At 30.9% G+C, this 19,055-nt stretch overlaps 1 protein-coding gene and 1 long non-coding RNA gene across 2 annotated transcripts; one reads left to right on the top strand and one right to left on the bottom strand.

Annotated features, from left to right (window-relative positions):
- Positions 1-353: 353 nt before the first annotated feature.
- Positions 354-2,970, bottom strand: LOC104609680 (auxin transporter-like protein 3). Its single transcript, XM_010276051.3, has 8 exons — positions 2,779-2,970; positions 2,495-2,680; positions 2,196-2,308; positions 1,852-2,035; positions 1,618-1,715; positions 1,279-1,486; positions 805-1,062; positions 354-676 (listed from the first exon to the last, which is right to left on the bottom strand). Exons 1-8 carry the CDS (start codon positions 2,929-2,931, stop codon positions 482-484), a joined length of 1,395 nt encoding a protein of 464 aa, XP_010274353.1. The 5' UTR covers positions 2,932-2,970; the 3' UTR covers positions 354-481.
- An 8,707-nt stretch (positions 2,971-11,677) lies between these two features.
- LOC148803044 (uncharacterized) lies at positions 11,678-15,694 on the top strand. The gene is made up of 3 exons (XR_016081312.1): positions 11,678-11,834; positions 14,619-14,886; positions 15,522-15,694. It is a non-coding gene; the product is annotated as an uncharacterized LOC148803044 (long non-coding RNA).
- Positions 15,695-19,055: the final 3,361 nt, after the last annotated feature.

Genomic DNA, 19,055 nt, shown 5'->3' on the forward strand with positions numbered 1-19,055 from the left:
AATTCCTTGTCTACATCACATCTGCCTAACAGTAAGTGAAAAGTAAAGCCAATAGTTATGTCGCCTTGGCCGCTTTCAGACAATCACTAGAAGGTCGAATTTGTTCAATTTATTTATGTTTGAGCATGTGCTAAGAGTTGAGCAACACACAGGTCACACTCATGCGACGTCTAGCCATCGATGGTTTATATCTGCTGTGAATTGCGACGCACAGAGCCATCCAAATTGATTAATTAATGGCTTGATCCATAATTCATTTCTAGTTTTTCTTTCAAATCAATGAAGCAGTTGAAAGATGTATTAGAATACAAGCAACATATGATCAGAGAGCAAAAATTAGGAGAATCCCAAAAGAGCAAAGGGTGGGGGTTACACTATCCTTGAAGGGAATGATTAACACACAAATTACAAAATCAATCCATCTGCATATGATATAATTGTATTGCAAACACTTGTTTTTCTTTGTAGAAGTCTACATATATTAAGCCTTGCGAGGGGGACACTGGTAGCACTTGGTGAAAACCCCAAATGTATCAATTTGGTGAACGAAGTTTATCATGCTTGCCCATCCTCCAAATCCAAATCCTATCACCAAAACCCAAGCTACAATGAAAATATTCATGCAGTATAAGCCTGCCCAACCTCCGATAAATGATGGGGGTCTCTCTACTGCATTCTGCAAAACAAAATAGAGGAAGAGAAATTATCAAACACCCATAAAATTCTAACTCCAGAAATGATGATGGTGGTGGTTTAATTACCAAAAGATTAACAAGGAAGATTGAGAACTAAAATGCTTATTACCTCTCTTGCTGAAGCAGGAGCGAAGGTTATCATGTGTGCCAAGGCAGGGATTATATAAACAGTGAAGCTGACAAGGAGAGCACCGACTGTGGAGTTGATGGGGCCAAAGAAGGGGAATATGATGGCCAGGAACCATATAGGGATCACCACAGGTAGTCTGGATAGAGCTCTCTTGAATAAGCTCTTGGTGTTATGCATCCCTAGGAACTTCTCCCACACAAAGTACAGTGGAGTGCATGCGAATCCGAATGTTATAAACTGCACAAAGGACCCAAAAATGGCACAGAAGATTTAAACAACCTTATTAGAAGCAAGAGCTCAAATTCTACAGATCGACCCATTATTAGTAAACCTGAGAACACATTAATTTGATAGGCCATGGATCAAATTAATTCCAGTATACTTAAAACAAGAAGAAGACCCATCTAGTATTGTGTTTATACGTAATTGCTTAAAGATTAATTGGTTGCTCACCTGATGTATGAGCATGAGAATTACAGCAGTGTCTCTAAATCCAGATCTTGGCAGTAAAGAGAAAGCATTAGAGTGGTTGAGGAGCATGTCCCCAAAGGCCCAATAAACAGAAATTGCTGATGGTAGAGTTAGGGTTAGGACATAGAGTGTTGCCATCAAGTAGATCAGCTTGAACTTTTGTGGCTTCCACATTGCATGCATTATCTCTCTACAGTCATTCCAAAGTTATCAAATTACATGCATAGACTTTCAAACAGGCATGCATGGGTGTACTTATATCTATATATTAATTCATGCATGTATGGAGACATGTTATATTCATGCATGGGTATTTCTTACACTGTCACAGCATGTCCACCAAATGTGTACAGAATGTTGGTAGCTCCAGTGAAATATAGAACCATTTTTGCTGGGCCTGAGTGTTTCACTCCTTCAATCTTGAAATGCCCAAATAAAATACAAGAGAGAACAGATAAATGAATTTATAAAAGAAATGTATACAAGAGTTATTTTACAATAATCTGTTTTCTGTTATTTTACAAACTGAAATGAAATATTACAGAAGGCTTTTACCTGCCCATGGATTAGGGATGCAATGGTTAGGTACCACGCAGTGTAAGTTGTCATCATCAGACCCAAAAACGACCAAATTCTGTAATTATGGAATGAAGGGATGAAAACAGTAGTAGCACAGCAGGCACCAAAGATGTAAGTCCAAGTTCTCTTGTCAAGATTGTCATTAATGTAGTAGATGTTACTGCATCAGCACAGAAAACATTACCATTCGTATTAGTCTGCACCATTTTCTTCTGGAGAAATAATCATATATATATATATATATTCATATGGAATAATTATATATTTAAGTTTGGATCTTTTTTGTGGGTTTATTTCCTTTAATTTCTTTCTGAAATTACCTTGCACAGGCAATTAGCTGAATTACAGAACCAAATAGAAGGAAAGTACAGTTGAAAAACAGCCCTACATTCCTCCAATGTTTCCCCAGAAGCCCATCAAGAACTTCAAACCACTGCAGAGATAATCAAAAAACTCAAATCAAAGCTCTCTCTCTCTATCTTTCAATTTGCCAGTTGAGAGAGATAGTTAAAACCCAAGAATTTTTATTATTATTTCTTTGTTGGGGTGTGTGTATGTGTGTGGGAGCTTCTGTCTGGTTGATCAATAGATAAAAGAAGCACCAATTATGAATTCGTACCTGAATAACATGGTTCCTAAAATCTACTTTTTCTCTTTCTTTTCTAGTCCGGTACTCAACATAAAGTACACTTATTAGATACGCAGTCCAGCTCCCCATCAACCCGTAAAACAGTTGGAAAAGAATCCCAGACAACATCCCCAGTTGTGAAAATGAGTAAGGCAAGGTGAGAAGCACTTGTGCCACCTGAAACCAAATCAAAGAATCAAAAAAAAAAAAAAATCAAGCTCTTCTGATCACCCCAGAAAACTCAACCAAGTAAACCAGAAAGCAGCAGGAATCACCTGGTTAGAAGCACAGCTGAACCATGCATCGTAGACAGAACCACCATGCCAGAAGAACTTCGATAGTTTGCTCTTAGCAGACTTAGAGCTGCCTTCGGTTTCCATTTCGACATAGTTCCCCGCCACTATGGTCTCCACCTTCTCGGACGCCATTGTTACTGCTGGTCTCAGTAGTGTAGAGGGAAGAATATTGAGGAGGTCTAGCTGCTTTATAACTAGAAAGCGAAGGAGTTTCATGACAGCGAGGTGTTTTGGGCCCTTGCTAGCATGCGACGCACGGGCGGGATGACCCACAAAGCACTACTTTTATCAAAGAATTCCATGCTCTCATTCTTAAAAGAATTGGCATGGGAAAATGATGGAAATAAATAGATCTTTGTTAATTTGTTTAGCTGAAGAGCTTGGGCCCTGGGGATGTATGCATTGTGCTTGTGAGATGGATTGAATGATTGATTGGCAGTGGGCTTGTTGCTTCACATGATTAGACCACACGTGTGCCAACTGGCCCTCTCTCTCTCTTCCTTTGGGACCATTACTAATACTTTATTTTATATTTTAAGTGGGGTGGTTTAGTAGTAATGGGTAACACCAAGACTTGCTACCAAGAAATAATGATCTGGTCCTGATGGTGGGGCCTGAGGAATGATATTTCTTATGCCAAATTAGGACAATCAAGAATCAACAAAAGTAGAATGCAATCTTCAAATCAAATGGCTATAATCATTTGATCAGTTGATTTCGAGTGTATTGAGGATTATCAAATGGTAGGGCTTGGCAAATGCACAAGGCAGCAGGGATGACAATTCATGGTGAACGGAAGCAATTTTAAGATTTGGGTCACTTCCGTTCCACTGGTAAACGTATAGGTGGGTTTTCTAAGACAACTATTTATAATTCATGAATAGTTTTTGAATGGTTATAACTTATAAATGGGTAGTTTCTGGACAGTTATGAGTGGGCAGTTTTTAAAATGAGAGTAAACGATATATATATATATATATATATATATATATATATATATATATATATATATATATATATATCCTCCTTATGTGCCCGTTGTGTGCTTAGACAAAAGGAGTAAAAAATGTCTAATAAAAATTCCAGAAAAAAAGAAGAATTCACTCTTCTATATGTAGTATAAATGCACATATAGATATAGATATTATCTAAAACTAACCCACCTTGGCTGACTTAGTAAGATTGAGACCCTTAACAAAAGACTACCCTTTAACCATCTTGGTTTCTCCGGTCCCAAGCTTAGATATAGTGTGGGTTCGGGTTTGGCGTTTCTGGAATCAACTCTTATTGCTGGACTCAAACCTTGCTCAATTGATCCATTTCTCAAACTATTGGCAGCAGAGGTGGCAACCAATGGATTCACCTTTGCGATCATTTTTAGGCTTATAGAGGGATGATAAGATAAGGTGGCCCTCTATCTCAGTACATTTTTGTTGTTTATACTTGATAGGGAGATCTTTTGTAGATTAGTCTGAATGAAATCGGCAAATGTTTAAATTGTAAAGCTTCAAGAAGTGGTTCAAACATGCCCTTATTACAGTTTTGTGGACGATAGAATTCTATTTTCTAAAATTTTGATGAATGCCGCTTTGAAAATAAATGAGATAATGACCAAATTTGCCAAAGCTGTCAGAAACCCAATTTTAATATTCTTCCATAATTTTCTCAAAGAACACGTGAGAAGGCACCAAAAAATTGTGTCAAGGATTTCGAAGATACCTATTAATACTAGATGAGAAGCATATCTTGGGGCCCTATCATAGAGGGAAGAGTCAATAAAAATACTTTTAAGAAGTTTGGAGAGATAATTCTTTTAAAATTAAGTGGATGGAAGAAAAAATGTTTATCTAAGACTGGTAGAGTGGCCTTGCTTAAGGTTAATGTAAGCCCAAAGTTGCTTTTGGGCTTAATTGTTTCTCGTTGATATTCTGTGAATCTCTTCAAGAGTTTGAGCTTGTAGTATTATGCATACTCTTGCATTTTGATATACTTTGCTTTGTATTTGGTTTTAGAGGCATTTGCCAAATTCATGCTTTACATATTTATTATCTAATGTTGTATTTGTGTTTTCAAGAGTAAACACCATTATATATAGGTCTATTTGGCACCTGTAAGCCTTATTGACACTACGTGTTTTGATGATAACAAACTCATTAAGAGTACTAATAAATGTGTTAAGTGTGCAATTGTACCAAATTAATCATATTGAGTTTAAATGGTTGACAATTCACTGAAGAATCAAGCATGGAATAAATGCTTTTCGGTAGTTGTTAATCAACAAGTGATTCTTCAAAGAAAAAGATTGCTACCAAGAACTAGAAAGAAAGAGCAATAAATTTTAGTGTTCTACATTGTATGTCATGTTTTAGGTCTTAATGTAAATCATTTGAATGAAATGACTCTATGGGCTTAAACTTGACCAACCTCGGATAACCTAACCTTAGAGACTGATAACTAGTATTAGATATGGTTTGTAGGTGTTACCAGACTCAAAAAGCACTTAAATCCATGAATCAATATCTTAAAGGCTAGTCTTACCAGATATGGTTGTGAATAGTGTGTAGTTGACTACTCATAAACCTATAGTCAACTACCTGTGATAGCTAAGGCTAGTCTTACTCATTTTCTTTTCTAACTCAACCCGCTCTGATACTAATTGATACAAATCAAATATGAAGAAAGAAAATGAAAAAAGTTACCTCAAGGAAATAGAAAAATAAGTAAATTGGATGAAATTTTGTTAATATAAAATGAATTACAAAGAGGCAACAAGCTTAGGAATTCACTCACCCAAAGAAGATGTGACTCTCTTAATTCTCAAAAAAAAAAAAAGAAAAAGAAAAATCTCTAAGCTTCACAGAACAGAGGAAAGAACTTGATTGCCTCTATTTTGAGATTACAAGGCCTTTTATATATAACAAAAAACTAATTGTTGGAGCATTTAATAAAATTAATTGTTAGAAACCTATTAACCGAAATGGTTGTTGTAAGTAATTTTAAATTAAGTTCCACTTGTCTTTTCTTTTTATAATAATTTGGTGCTTCTCAAGGAATGATCTTGAATTACATCAACACATGGCATATATTTTTTCCTTATTTACAAATTTGCCACACATGTCATATATTTATAGGCATCACGGCATATACCTTGCCATATGTCAGTAATTTTCTTACATGGCATATATTTTTTCCATATTCATAAATCTGCCGTATGGCATATATTTTATCATATTCATAAATTTTCCATCTAGCATATATTTAGGGGCATTATGACCCATAGTTGTGCTATGTATCAAAAATTTTGCCAAGTGACGTAAATACATTTGCACTTGCAGTACTTTATGCATTTTTGTGAAAATCACATTTAGCAAAATGTGCTTTCGAAGCATGAAGTAAAAAAAAATTGATTTTGTGTTTTTTGTTGTTTAAGTGTTTCTGTTTTAGGTATTTTGCTCTCAAAAACACACATTGCCAAACTCTAGAGCTTTTTCTTTTCTTTTTTGCTGTTGAAGCACAAAAGTACTTTGAAAAAGCTTATCCAAACATAAACTTTGTTTATTGTTTATTCTATTTCTATCATTAATAAAAATAACTTTTATTTTGGTTTAATATGATGACCACATAGTATTAGGATCATAGCCAATTTTTTTTTACAAAATTTCTATATTTTTAATTATTTTTTGTGTTTATCTCTTTTAATAATTATATTACTTAATTGTAACATCACGCACTGACTTGTTTAACCTAAAAGATTGATCCATTGACCAACTACTTAAATGGAAAAATAGTTTCATTTATGGGTCAAGTTTAAATCTTGTATTTCATTCCATCATTAATAATAATACTTCTTATTTATCCTACTTATTATTGTTTAATATGATAAATATATAATATTAAAGATGAGTGTAAAATTTTTCACAAATTTTTTGAACCTTTTTGTAATATTTACTTTTTTTATTTTAAGCTTTAATTATTTAACTATGTGACCACCGGTTGACCCATTTGATGTGAATGGTTGAACTACTTATTGACCATCCAAACAAAATCACGATTTATTTTTCATGTAGTTTTTAAACATAGGTTTTACCTTATTAAAGATATATTGGGTATAGATTAAATTAGTAGAATTTATTGGTGAGAAACAATAAGTAGGTTGCTTTAGTCCAATTCATTGTGTTTTAAATAACATTTTTTCTGCCCACATAGTTAGAGAGTGACCAAATTCATAAGTAAGAGTGGTGTCGTAAAAAAAAACCACAAACCTTTTAATGTATCTTAAATATAGAATATAGTAATGAGAGGGAAGGGAGTTAATAGCTTAAATATAAGACTTAATCAAAAGGAATAGAATGAATTTAATAAAAGTAGTAGTTCAATTTACACTTTTTTCCCTAAAGAGGGATCAAATTAAAAAATAAGGGTTTTTTAGTTAAAAAAAGTAAAAAATCTAGACCTCATTCACAATTTTAATAGTAGTATATAATATAATATAAATATAAATAAAGATATCTAAAGTTAATAGAGAAAAAGTGAATTACATGGTAACTAATTCATTGTTGATTAGATGTGGAATGTCTCCCATGTATCATGGGCCTCAAAGCATTGCAAGTCTCTATATTTATACAACCAAGGCTTAAAATATCAATATGATACACCTTGTATTGAATGTATGGTATTGGTATCCTAAGGAATCAATACAAGATACGTTACAACTAGACAATTTAAAGAAGACTGATGGACAAAATAGTCTTTTTAATCCTTTCATTAACGGACACTAACGGTAAGGAAGATTTAGTCAATTGTTAGAAACACTAGGGGTACTTTAAGACAATAGTGAAACAGTAGGGGTATAGTTAGTCAAGTTCCTAAACCTTAGGGGTAGTTTAAGAAATTTGCCCTAAAAATATTAATAATAAAATAATTATTTTCGTACTTAAGATTATAGAAATTATTCATGAAGTTTTAATGTACACTAAAAATAACATATTTATTATTTATAAAAATAAAGATTTTGTTTACAAAATATTCAAGGATTTAATATTAAATTGAATATATCAAATCCACTAATTTACATTTATATCAAAAATGATTTCTTATTTTAGAAATTTTATAAAAATAAAAATTCTAATAATGGAATAATTATTTTAGTAATTAAAAATTATGAATTTGCATATGACATGTATCTTAGAAATTTTTATAGATTTGATATATTTTAAGTTAGAATTATATATTTTCATAAATTAACAATTGATACTTCAATTTATATTTTATAATAACATATTTATTGTTTACAAAAATAAATATATTGTTTATCAAACATTTCAAACTTTAATATCTAGTTGACTTTTCTATTGATGTTGAAAAGTATAAATAGTAAAATAGAAAATAATTGATATAACAATTAAAATATAGTAATTGCATATGTTTTTGTGTCTTTGGACATAAATAGAATATAACATAATAATGGCTTTGTGCATATATTAATTTGTAAAAATCTATATAATATGAACCATGTACTTTTGTCTGTTGAATTATCAATAAAGTTGTGTGATATTATGCTTATTGTTTTATTAATTGTAATATATTTTTCATATATACCATTAATGTATATATATATATATATATATATATATATATATATATATATATATACCTTAGTTGTGGTTATTTTGACCTTAAAGTTAGTGTAATTGATATATTGATGGAATTTACATGTAGTTTCCTAGCATATCTATGTGTTTCCATATCTTTTGTCTGTATTCATGCATTTCCAAAGTATATCCATATCTTATTCGTATTTGTACTCAAGCTGTTTGATAAAATACCTGGAACTAATACTTTAGTCCTTGTATACAACTAATATTAACCAGAATAATTTGGTTTTCTTGACACCTACGACCAAAAGGGATTTTGAAGGTTGGACCAACATAAACCAATATGTTTGTAAGTTGCATTTTCTAAGTACCATTCATGTTAATTGCATTTACAATATAGAAATGATTCAAGAAAAAGTGAAAATGAGAAAGAATTGAAGAGAAACGAACCAAACACGATGTAATTGATGTGTCATTTCTCATGTCATCTTGTCTTGTGGATGGTAAAAACTCTTGGTTAATTTCAGCTTGGAACATCACTAGAATTATACAATATAAGTCACGCCAAGGGCCAAATGTCAGCACGGTGCCCAATATGGCTACACCCAAAGACATTATGGCACAACTAAAATGTCTACAAACATTAAAATAAGAAGGCCAAATGAAAAAAAAAAACCCTAGATAGATTCATTAAGAAGTAACATCTTCTATTATTCACTAACATATGGATTTTTTACTCTCTAACTAAAAGAGCAAGTCAAAATGATTAATGGGTGTCTTGCATTCTAAGTGACATGTTACAAATAAAATAGGATATGATGGAATGAGAAATTTATACTCGAATTAACACACACACACACACACATCTACAATATATATATATATTTCATGTCATTTTTGAAACATCCAATGAGATGCACTTTCCCAATAATCTAAATAATCTCTTCTCCTAAACTACATCCCCCACTTTCTTCTAAATTATCTCAAACTCCTATTTATCTCCAAAATTATTTCTAATTTTGTAGAGAGTTTCTCTCCTAAATTTTCTCTAATTCCTATTTTTCCTCTCCCCCACTTTTTATCCATTTTTTCTAAAGAAAGTTTGAATAAAAAATTTAATAATTATTTAAATATTCTAACAAAATTATATAATAACTTTAAAAAATTTATTAAAAATACCAAAAATAACTTTATATTTTTACAAAACATATCACAAAGTTATGTACTAATAATTTAAATTCTGTTTTCTGGATTATCAATTTAAATGTTACCCAAATAATAAAAATTTAACATCAAAAATAAAATATTATTTAAATATTTCAATAAATAAATATATTAAATAACAAAATATAATAAATATATAAATAATTATATAACAAAATATTTAGTAATATGTAATAGATTTAAATAAATAAAATTCAAGTAACAAAAAATTGTAAATATTTTACATATTATTTAAATATTTAAATAACTAAATATTTAACATAAATAGATTTTAAATAGTTAAAATAACGAAAATATGTATTAAATTTAAAAAAAATCATAAAAGTAGAAAATAGTTATAACATAATATTGAAATTCATATAATTTAATACCTTACAAAATTATTAATGAATTTATGTATTAATAGTATAAATTATAATGTTATGGATTATTAAATTCAATAAATAACAAAACATTCTAAATATTTTACATATTACTTAAATATTCAAATAACTAAATATTTAGCATAACTACATTTCAAATAGTTAAAATAACGAAATTATGTAATAAATTTAAAAAAAAAATCTTAAAAGTAGAAAAATAATTATAACATAGTGTTGAAATTCATAATAATTTAATATCTTACAAAATTAATAAAGAAATTATGAAATAATAGTATAAATTATAAATTTATGAATTATTAAATTCAATAAATGTATTTTGTGATAAATGTATTACATATTATTTAAACAGAAAACTTATTTTTAACAGAAATATTTAACAAAACTATATTTTAAATTAGTTAAACTACAGAAGTTATGTAATAAATTAAAAAAAATTAAAAAGTAGAAAAATAATTATAATATAATATTGAAATTAATAATAATTTATTATTGTACAAAATTAATAATGAAATAACTTTAATAATAATTTAATGTTTTTACATAATATTGTAAATAACTAATTTCACTTATATCAATTAATAATTTGAGAAAATAACTTTCATAAAATTTAAAATTTATTAATAATAATTTTAAACTCTTAATATATATTTATTATATAATTATGTATACTAATATTAATATTTATTGTATTTAAGTAATTATTTATTTTTTTGTGATAAATGTATTTTCAACAATTATGTATAAATTTATTTATTTTTGTTGTTTAACAGAAAACTTTCAATAGTTATTGGGTTTAAACTACTATTATTGAAATTTTTAAATTTTGTTTGTTGTATTTATTGTATTTTTGTTATAACTTATTGACTAATATTTATTAAAAATTAAACTATTTTTTGAGAGTATACTATTTATTGATTAATTTAATATATTTTTAGTACTTATTGTATTTTTTTTTATTATCAATACATTTTCAATAATTATGTGTTTTTTCTATAAAAATTAATGTATTAATAATAATTTTAAGCTCTTAATATATATTTATTATTTAAATATATATACTAGTATTAATATTTATTATATTTTAGTAATTATTTATTGTTTTTTGATATATGTTTTTCAATAATTATGTATAAATTTATTTTTGTTTTGTTATTTAACAAAAAATTTCAATAATTATTGGGTTTAACCACATTTGCTGTTTTGAAGTGTGATAAATGAAATCTTGGTACAGTTACCAAAATATAGACATAGAAGCAAAGTTTTAAAAGCTGATTGGGAACCAGAACCGTTCTAGCCACAATAGAAAAATAATATATACTATAGGATAGATTTTAGTAAATCCATGAAACAATAGGGAATGTTTTAGTAAATGACCATTTCTATTATTTAGCTTTCGCTTAGTAATCGCACAGGTCCCAGCTAATATATATATATATATAGCAAAGAAGTCCACATGTCACCCTTGTTCTCCTTAAATTTGCATCAAAATCCCATTCTAAATTTCTCCTTCTTTTTGAATATTCTTATTTTCTTAAAGCCACATAATTGGGTCATTGGACTAATCTAGTCTCTCCATCTGGCATTCTCCCTTCTCTTTGGAAATTATGTTTCTAAAATAGAAAGCATGCCATATTTGGGAACTGAGAAGAGTTTGTTTTTAATGATCTTCTGTTTCCTTCTACAGCCAAAATTATTCCCAATCTTCGCTTGGCTTTCCCTAACCAAAACTATTTCCAATTTATGTTGTTTCAATTGATTGAGAAGAACTCCCCTATTTCTCAATGAGCCAACGAACAATTTGGTGACAAGCTTTAAAGAATAAGACAAACAAGAGGTAATCCAAAAGAAAAAGGAAGATATTAAAGCTTGGCTTTCTTTTCTTTCTTGAATGTATACATCAATGCTTGCAAAAATAGTGAAAATAGTCACTGTTTTTATTGTGATGAACGACATTAATCTTTCTTTCCTGACGTCAAAACAGGGGCTCCGCCTCATCATTGTTTTGAAATAGATTGACTAATTTCAATAAACTTTTCAAATGAAATCCCTGATCTAATATCAAAGGTATGTGCTGTTATAATTTGTTTTAGCTTTGATCTTTAGATTTCAACACATAGTTCCATTACGTAGACCATCTAAAGAATGATTTTTTTTTTTTTTTTTGTTGCGGAGAGAATCATTATTGTAAGTGGATGCCATGTCATCTAAAGAATGATTTCCAATTGCAAAATAGTTTAAGTTGTAACCTGTAATTTTAGTGGCATCCATAGGTGGTGTTGGGTGAGCCCGGATCTTCTACTCATAAGAATTCTGTCCACGTTTATCGCAGTCACACATGGAGACCATCTCATCCTCTGCATAGTATTATGCCAAGGGAAATGTTCCCAATTCACAGGAGGTAATGTATTGTAGATAGGCATGAACAGAGTTCTCGTGGATAGAAGATCCGGAATCGTGTTGGGTCCGTGGCGATTCTTTTGTTTTTGACCGACCTGTCTATTAATTCTATGCATTGGCTCCATAGGAATAAAATTCTAACCAATGCTTTTAATCACCTAAAGAATCATTAACCTTGAGGTCTTGGATTGAGTTAAAGGGGGGGGGGGGGGGAGAAGTGTACTGTTTTACATCATCTCTGTAGACAACACATGCTTAGTACCTTGTTGAATGTTTTTTGTGATTTGCAATTACAAATAAAGGAATATTCAGGTCTTCAACGTCAATCCGTGTGAAGGTATGCCGTGAAATTTATTTGTAGAAAATTAGGAAATAGTCAAGTGTGATCTAATTTATCTTCATTAACTATCACTTGGCACACATGCATAACCAATTCTCGCCATCTTACTAGTTCAAATTATTAGGAAATATAGATGCTAATTAATTCTATCCAATGCTAGCTATCAAGGGCCATTGATGTGGATCTAATCTTAATAAGCTGGGTTCCAACTTTAAATGGTAGACCCATTTAAGGGTATCAATGGGCTGCAGGGTTTGAGTTGAACTTCATCTGAATCAAAATCAATTTGAACAGATTGGATGGATTAATAAGACATTGAATTGGACCATCCAGATTTAATGGTCCAAAGTATTTTATTAGATTGGATTGGACCTGGTCCATCTGTAATGAATTTATATTGGACTGGGTTGGATTGAAACATATCCAGTCCATTGATGGAAGATAAGAGTACGAGTATCAATGGACCAGGTTTGGGTTGGATCCAATCTAGATTATAATCAATTTGAGCAGATTGAATAGTTCATATATTGAATTAGACTAATCTAGAATGGTCCAAAATATTCATTGGATTATATTGGACCTGGTCCATTTGTAATGGATTCATATTCAATTAGGTTGGGTTGGACAAATATACAGTCCATTTACAGCCCTAAAATCTGGCGCAATCTGACAGGGCGTAGTTAAATATATTTGTTTATATGCATAGTAGATAAATATTTAGTAACATGATAGCATCAATGCTTTGGGTGTTCTGTTTTGGAAGACACTTTTATTTAACCTTATTAAGGATATCTCTCTAACCAGATTTGAAATGAATCTAATATATTAAATTATGTAACCAGATTGAACCCAAACATACCCATTTCTAATAACTAGCCTTTTCTTTTGGAGTATCCATGATTTAGCTCTAGTTCTCTATATGAAAATGTGTTCATTAGTTGGGTCAATGGAGGTACTGTTAACACTACACTTCTGAGCTAAAGCAACCTAGCTAGAGGTTATTGTAGTTTGCACTACCAAGTCAACTATGGATTGTAGAAATGAGCCATTGGATAGATGCTAGTAAGGAAGCTAGAACACTTCCTAGAACCAATGGATATATATCATGTATGGGCTCCAACCCAATGTCAAAAAAGAAACCTCTATTCGTTCCCAAACACCAATCGCATACAACATGTATAGAAGCACACAATACACATGGCCCCACTCTAAAATCCTTTCAATCATGCTTCATGTGAATTATGTCCAACTGTTTTATTTGGCTCCAACAGATCAATATCTCCCTGCTGCCCACACCTACCTCAAATTCCATCCACTTATTTGTAGGTTTTTCAACATATGGTGTCCTTAATTAACTCTCTTATAAGGGATTTGAACTCTAGCATTGCACATATGCACTTCGATTAGAAACATAATCCATTGCTTATGACTAGAGTTCTAGTTATGCTTTGCCTTGTAAGAGAGCCAGCATTATAATTGATGGATATGGGAGCCTACATGAACAAGATTTTCAATTGGGAGATACTGACTGCAACATTGTTATCTTTATGCTAGGCTAAAAGGAGGTTATTTGTTAGTAAACCTGGCAAATTAGATGTCTCTACTTTGTTTCTACTTGTTATGTTTCTTTTATTTTTAATTGGGAGATACTGATTGCAACCTTGTTATCCTTAAACCATTTATGACATTATCAAAGAGAAGAAGGAATGAATTGTTTATTGAAATGCAGACTAATGTAACTATATTTTAGCTTCACTGCTTAATTGTGTTTGGCTGAATGTATTAACAACCATATATTTTGAATTTCTTCTTGGTTATTTCTTCTTATTATCATCATGTTTTAATATAATATGTGTACATATATTTTCTTTAATATTTTAGGTTGACATGAAGCATAGAGTAGTATGCAAACTACAAATATCCAATTCAGGTGACGTTCACCCTTGTTCAGCCCAATGTCAATTACCTCATCAGGGCAAGCAAAATATACAACATGATGAACCACCGCAGTCGAAGCAACAGTTACCTCATCCAGGCTCTACCCACTTAGAGCTTCCTGAAGAAGCACAAATGAGTGTGCCACAGCCTCAAAAAAACTCTAACCATGCACAACCTCTTCAAACTAATTCTCAAGATACTTCAAAATCCGGTACTAATATGATGAATTTGTTTTCTCTATTTATTTTCATAATCCACTCAAATAATTCCATTTAACCACACTCCCTGTATTTTATAGGTTTTGTGTATGGATATTGAGTCACTTGAAAAACAATCATGTTTGTGTACTAGTGAGACCCACATCTCTATTTTGTATAGGTTTTGTGTGTTGGTGGGTCCCAAATATCTGTTTTCTATAGGTTCTATGTGATGGTAGGGCTCATATATATTTTTTACAAGTTAATTAGTCTTTAAACATGTAACCTTAGAAGCAAGGTTCAAAATTTCGATGCATAACGGTCTGTATCGACCGATACGTATCATATCAAGGCCTTCCCGATATGCCCCTACAGGGGATATTTTAGGTTAGGCAATGGTTCAGGGGGTAAACCGGCGGGCCTTAAACCAACACCTGTGAACCAGATTCAAAAAAAAAAAAAAAAATAGAGAAACAGGCACCAATACAAGTTGATACACATATCGACCTATATCGATATTTTGAACCTTGCTTAGAAGTTTATAAAATGTCTTGTTTTGGTACTACTTATTTCATTTTAATTATATATATATATATATATATATATATAATGCACAATCTAATTTTTATATTCGGTTTCCTGGTTTCAGCTGGACCAATACAAGAATGATAAAGGCATGATTGAAGATATCGGAGATCAATATTTCTCATTTTTTGTGGTTTATTATATGTAATAAGGATTTGGAATTTTTAATAACATTATGGAACTCATCATGTTTTGATGTACTTTTATCTTTAATTAATATATTAACTTTTATAATAATTTTATTTGCAATCTTTGTGCCATGTTAAAATTAAGCATATTTCTTATGTAATTATGCTATACAAGTTAGATAAATTTTAACCTATAGCGACGGGTTTAACTACTATAATATAGATCAATAGCAAATATTTCCACATCTATATATTAAAATGAAAATCTATAGCAGCAGATATAACTACCACTAATTTGTGCAAATTTCCTTATAATGGTGGAAATATCTATCGTTATATATTAAAACATAGAGCTATAGTGGCAGATACAACCATCGTTATATTATTAAAGCATATATAGAGCTATAGTAATGGATATAACTTTAGCTAATTTGTGTAAATTAATCTTTAAATGGTGAATATATCGGCCATTATATATATTAAAATACATATCTATAGTGGTGGGTATAAGCATTTATGACAATTGGACATTCTTTTAATGATGGATGCAAATGGCACAACAACATGTTTATCTTATGTTTTAAAAACTAACCCAGAAACAAAATCACTTTAACCACTAGTTTTTAATTTAAGAGTTCAACCATCTGGGTCAAACGGATTGACCCGTTATTAGATGTATATTCTATTCTATAATATTGGGTCCTCCTGTGATCGAGAAAATGAGATGTAAGAGGTTGATAGAGGGATAGAGAGAGAGGTGGGAGGTGACACGTGTGAGAGACGTTGATTGACATTTAGATAATCATCAGCTTTTGTATATGAGAGAAGAATCTTTGTTTTTCAAATCTAAATTTTACATGCAGTTGATCTCAATGCAAGCCACCACGTCGAACAGTTACAAAAAAGTATGGATAGATCCTATGCAAATTTTTGAATTCTGCTCCAAATTTATAAACATTCAAAATGTCAAATACCCTCATTCTATACATCAATGCCTACTCTAAGTTGGCATCAATTCCGACCTGTCACCTACCCCACTGTACTTTGGGCCTAAAGATTCTGACCCTGGGCTGAATTGTCATTCTCCCAATAGTTTATCAGTTTGATTGCCTAAATCAATGGTTTTTTGACAAATTCAACATTCTTTCATAAAAAATGGTCCTAATCTAAAATTGCACTAGAAACTATGACTAATTCCCAGGTCAAACAGTCCGACCATTCAGTCCAAGGTTCAAAATTTCGATACGATATGCCCAGATATCGGAGACGCATAGAAATCGTGTGTATCGTCTTTTTTCATGCGTATTGGACCCGTATCGGGGGCATATTGGGGCGTATTGAAGGTGTATCAGGGTGTGTCAGTAGCGTATCGATGAAAAAGATACAGCCAAAAACCGAAAAAAAAATAAAGGGGAAAAGTAAGATTCTTTCACCCCCCAAATGACTCTAAACTCCAAACCTTATTCCTAGAGTGCTAAGTTTGCAAAATTTTGCAAGAAACAAGTGTGAATCGTTGTTTTTTTTTGAAGATTTTTCAAATTTTGAAAAAATATGGTAAAAAATAGGTAATTTTTTTCAATTTTTTATAATATCTTATGATTTCTTTTTTCTTGAATGTATAAATTTATGTTAATCTACATTTCTTACATCCAAAATCACATTTTTTTTTGTGTTATCTGTAGATTTATGGAAATTTCATGAGATATTTGGGAAAAATATAAATAAACAAAAAATTTGCAAATATAATTTTTTCTTTGCGTATAAAGACTAAATATGTTTTAGATCTATAGATTTATCTATCATATCCATAGAGCAATTGAAATTTCTTCTTTAATATTTTTTTTGATTTTTTATATTTTTAGAATAAAATAAATAATACTTAATTATATCGTTTGATCACACCAATTGAAATTTCTTCTTTAATATTTTTTTATTTTTATATTTATAGAATTAAAAAATAAATAATTGACTAATTATACTTTATCATTTGATCATAATGATTGAATATATTATAATTCTATGGATCATCTATTATATATTCCATAAGGCAATTGAAATTTCTTCTTTAATAAATATTTTTTGAATATATTATGTAATGTTTATTTATTTTTTTATATTTTATGAAAATAAATAATAAATAATAATTATTTAAATAAGAAATAATTATTTAGTATATTTTCACTTAGAAGTTGTGTTAATGCATATTTAATGGTTGGATAAGAGAGTTGGTTTTTTCTCATCCCATTAAACATTAAAACTTAAGAATTATAATTTATAAATTATAGTTAAGTATAGGATTTTTAATGAAATTATAATTAACTAGAATAAATTTCTTCATAAAACCATTAAAATATATAAATTTAAAGTATATACATCTCATTTAGGTCTTATATTTAGTGTTGTTATGTATTTTTATGATTTATTAAAGTATTTATAGTGTTTCAAAACGTATCTATGCATATCTTATGTTTTTCTCCGATTCGCATTCATATCCAAGGCATATCTCGATACGTCTCTTAAAATTGCCTTTCCGATACACTTGACGTTTCCCATACTTTAAACCTTGATTCAGTCTAATTCGATTTTCAAAACAATATCTTTATTTGTCATTATTTATTTATAGCAACAATTTTTATACATGCCGCTACAAACTTATACCGACATGACATATAACGGAAAAAAACTATCCATCGGGGATTTGCCTCTATAACTCTATAGCATTAGATTTTTGGTAATATAGTGTTAGAAATATCCATCGTTCCCTTGCTAAAAGTCTATTTGGTTGTAGTGTGATGGTGTGCGATCTGGTCACTCCTACCTGGCAGGGCCTATGCTCTTAGCTGGCGCTGAATGAGGTATCTGCAAAGAAGGTGAAGGATTCCTGGGAGCTCGCCCAGTGGGAACACTCCGATGCTTAAGTTAGAACTTGGCAGAGAACTGAGAGAGTTGCGAAGAAATAAATGCTAAGAGTGAAGATGCACAATTTTCAATTACCCTTTTTCTTGGGAGTTGGAGTCCTTATATATTAATGCTCTGTCAAATCGGGTGTAACCGCCTCTGATTCTCTGTCGCAACCGTTAATTTCCAGGGCTGAGCAGGTGGGCGCAGGTAACCGTCACAGGGTACGGCCCTATCAGTCGAGAGACGTTTTTGGAGATGGCAGGCACGACCCCGCCTGTTGAGAGACGTGGGCGCAGTCCTCTGGATTGGCAGGTGCTGCGCCGTTAGACAAGGGACATGGGAGCAGTCTAACGGGCACGATCTTGTTAGATAAGAAGCTTCCCGAAACCCTCGGATTGCTCAATAGCGAGCTGCTTGGCAGCGAGTTGCCTCGTAACGAGCTGCCTCTTAGCGAGCTATTAGGCTGGGTTTTAGCGAGCTTGTTACGCCGAGTTGTAGCCAGACTATCATGCTGAGCTGTCACTTATGTTGAGTCATGTCCACGTGTCGCCTAGTCAGGAGGTCGGGTC

This window comes from Nelumbo nucifera, chromosome 1 (genome assembly GCF_055504915.1).
Source record: "Nelumbo nucifera cultivar China Antique chromosome 1, China Antique-T2T, whole genome shotgun sequence".
Classification (NCBI taxonomy): Eukaryota; Viridiplantae; Streptophyta; class Magnoliopsida; order Proteales; family Nelumbonaceae; genus Nelumbo; species Nelumbo nucifera.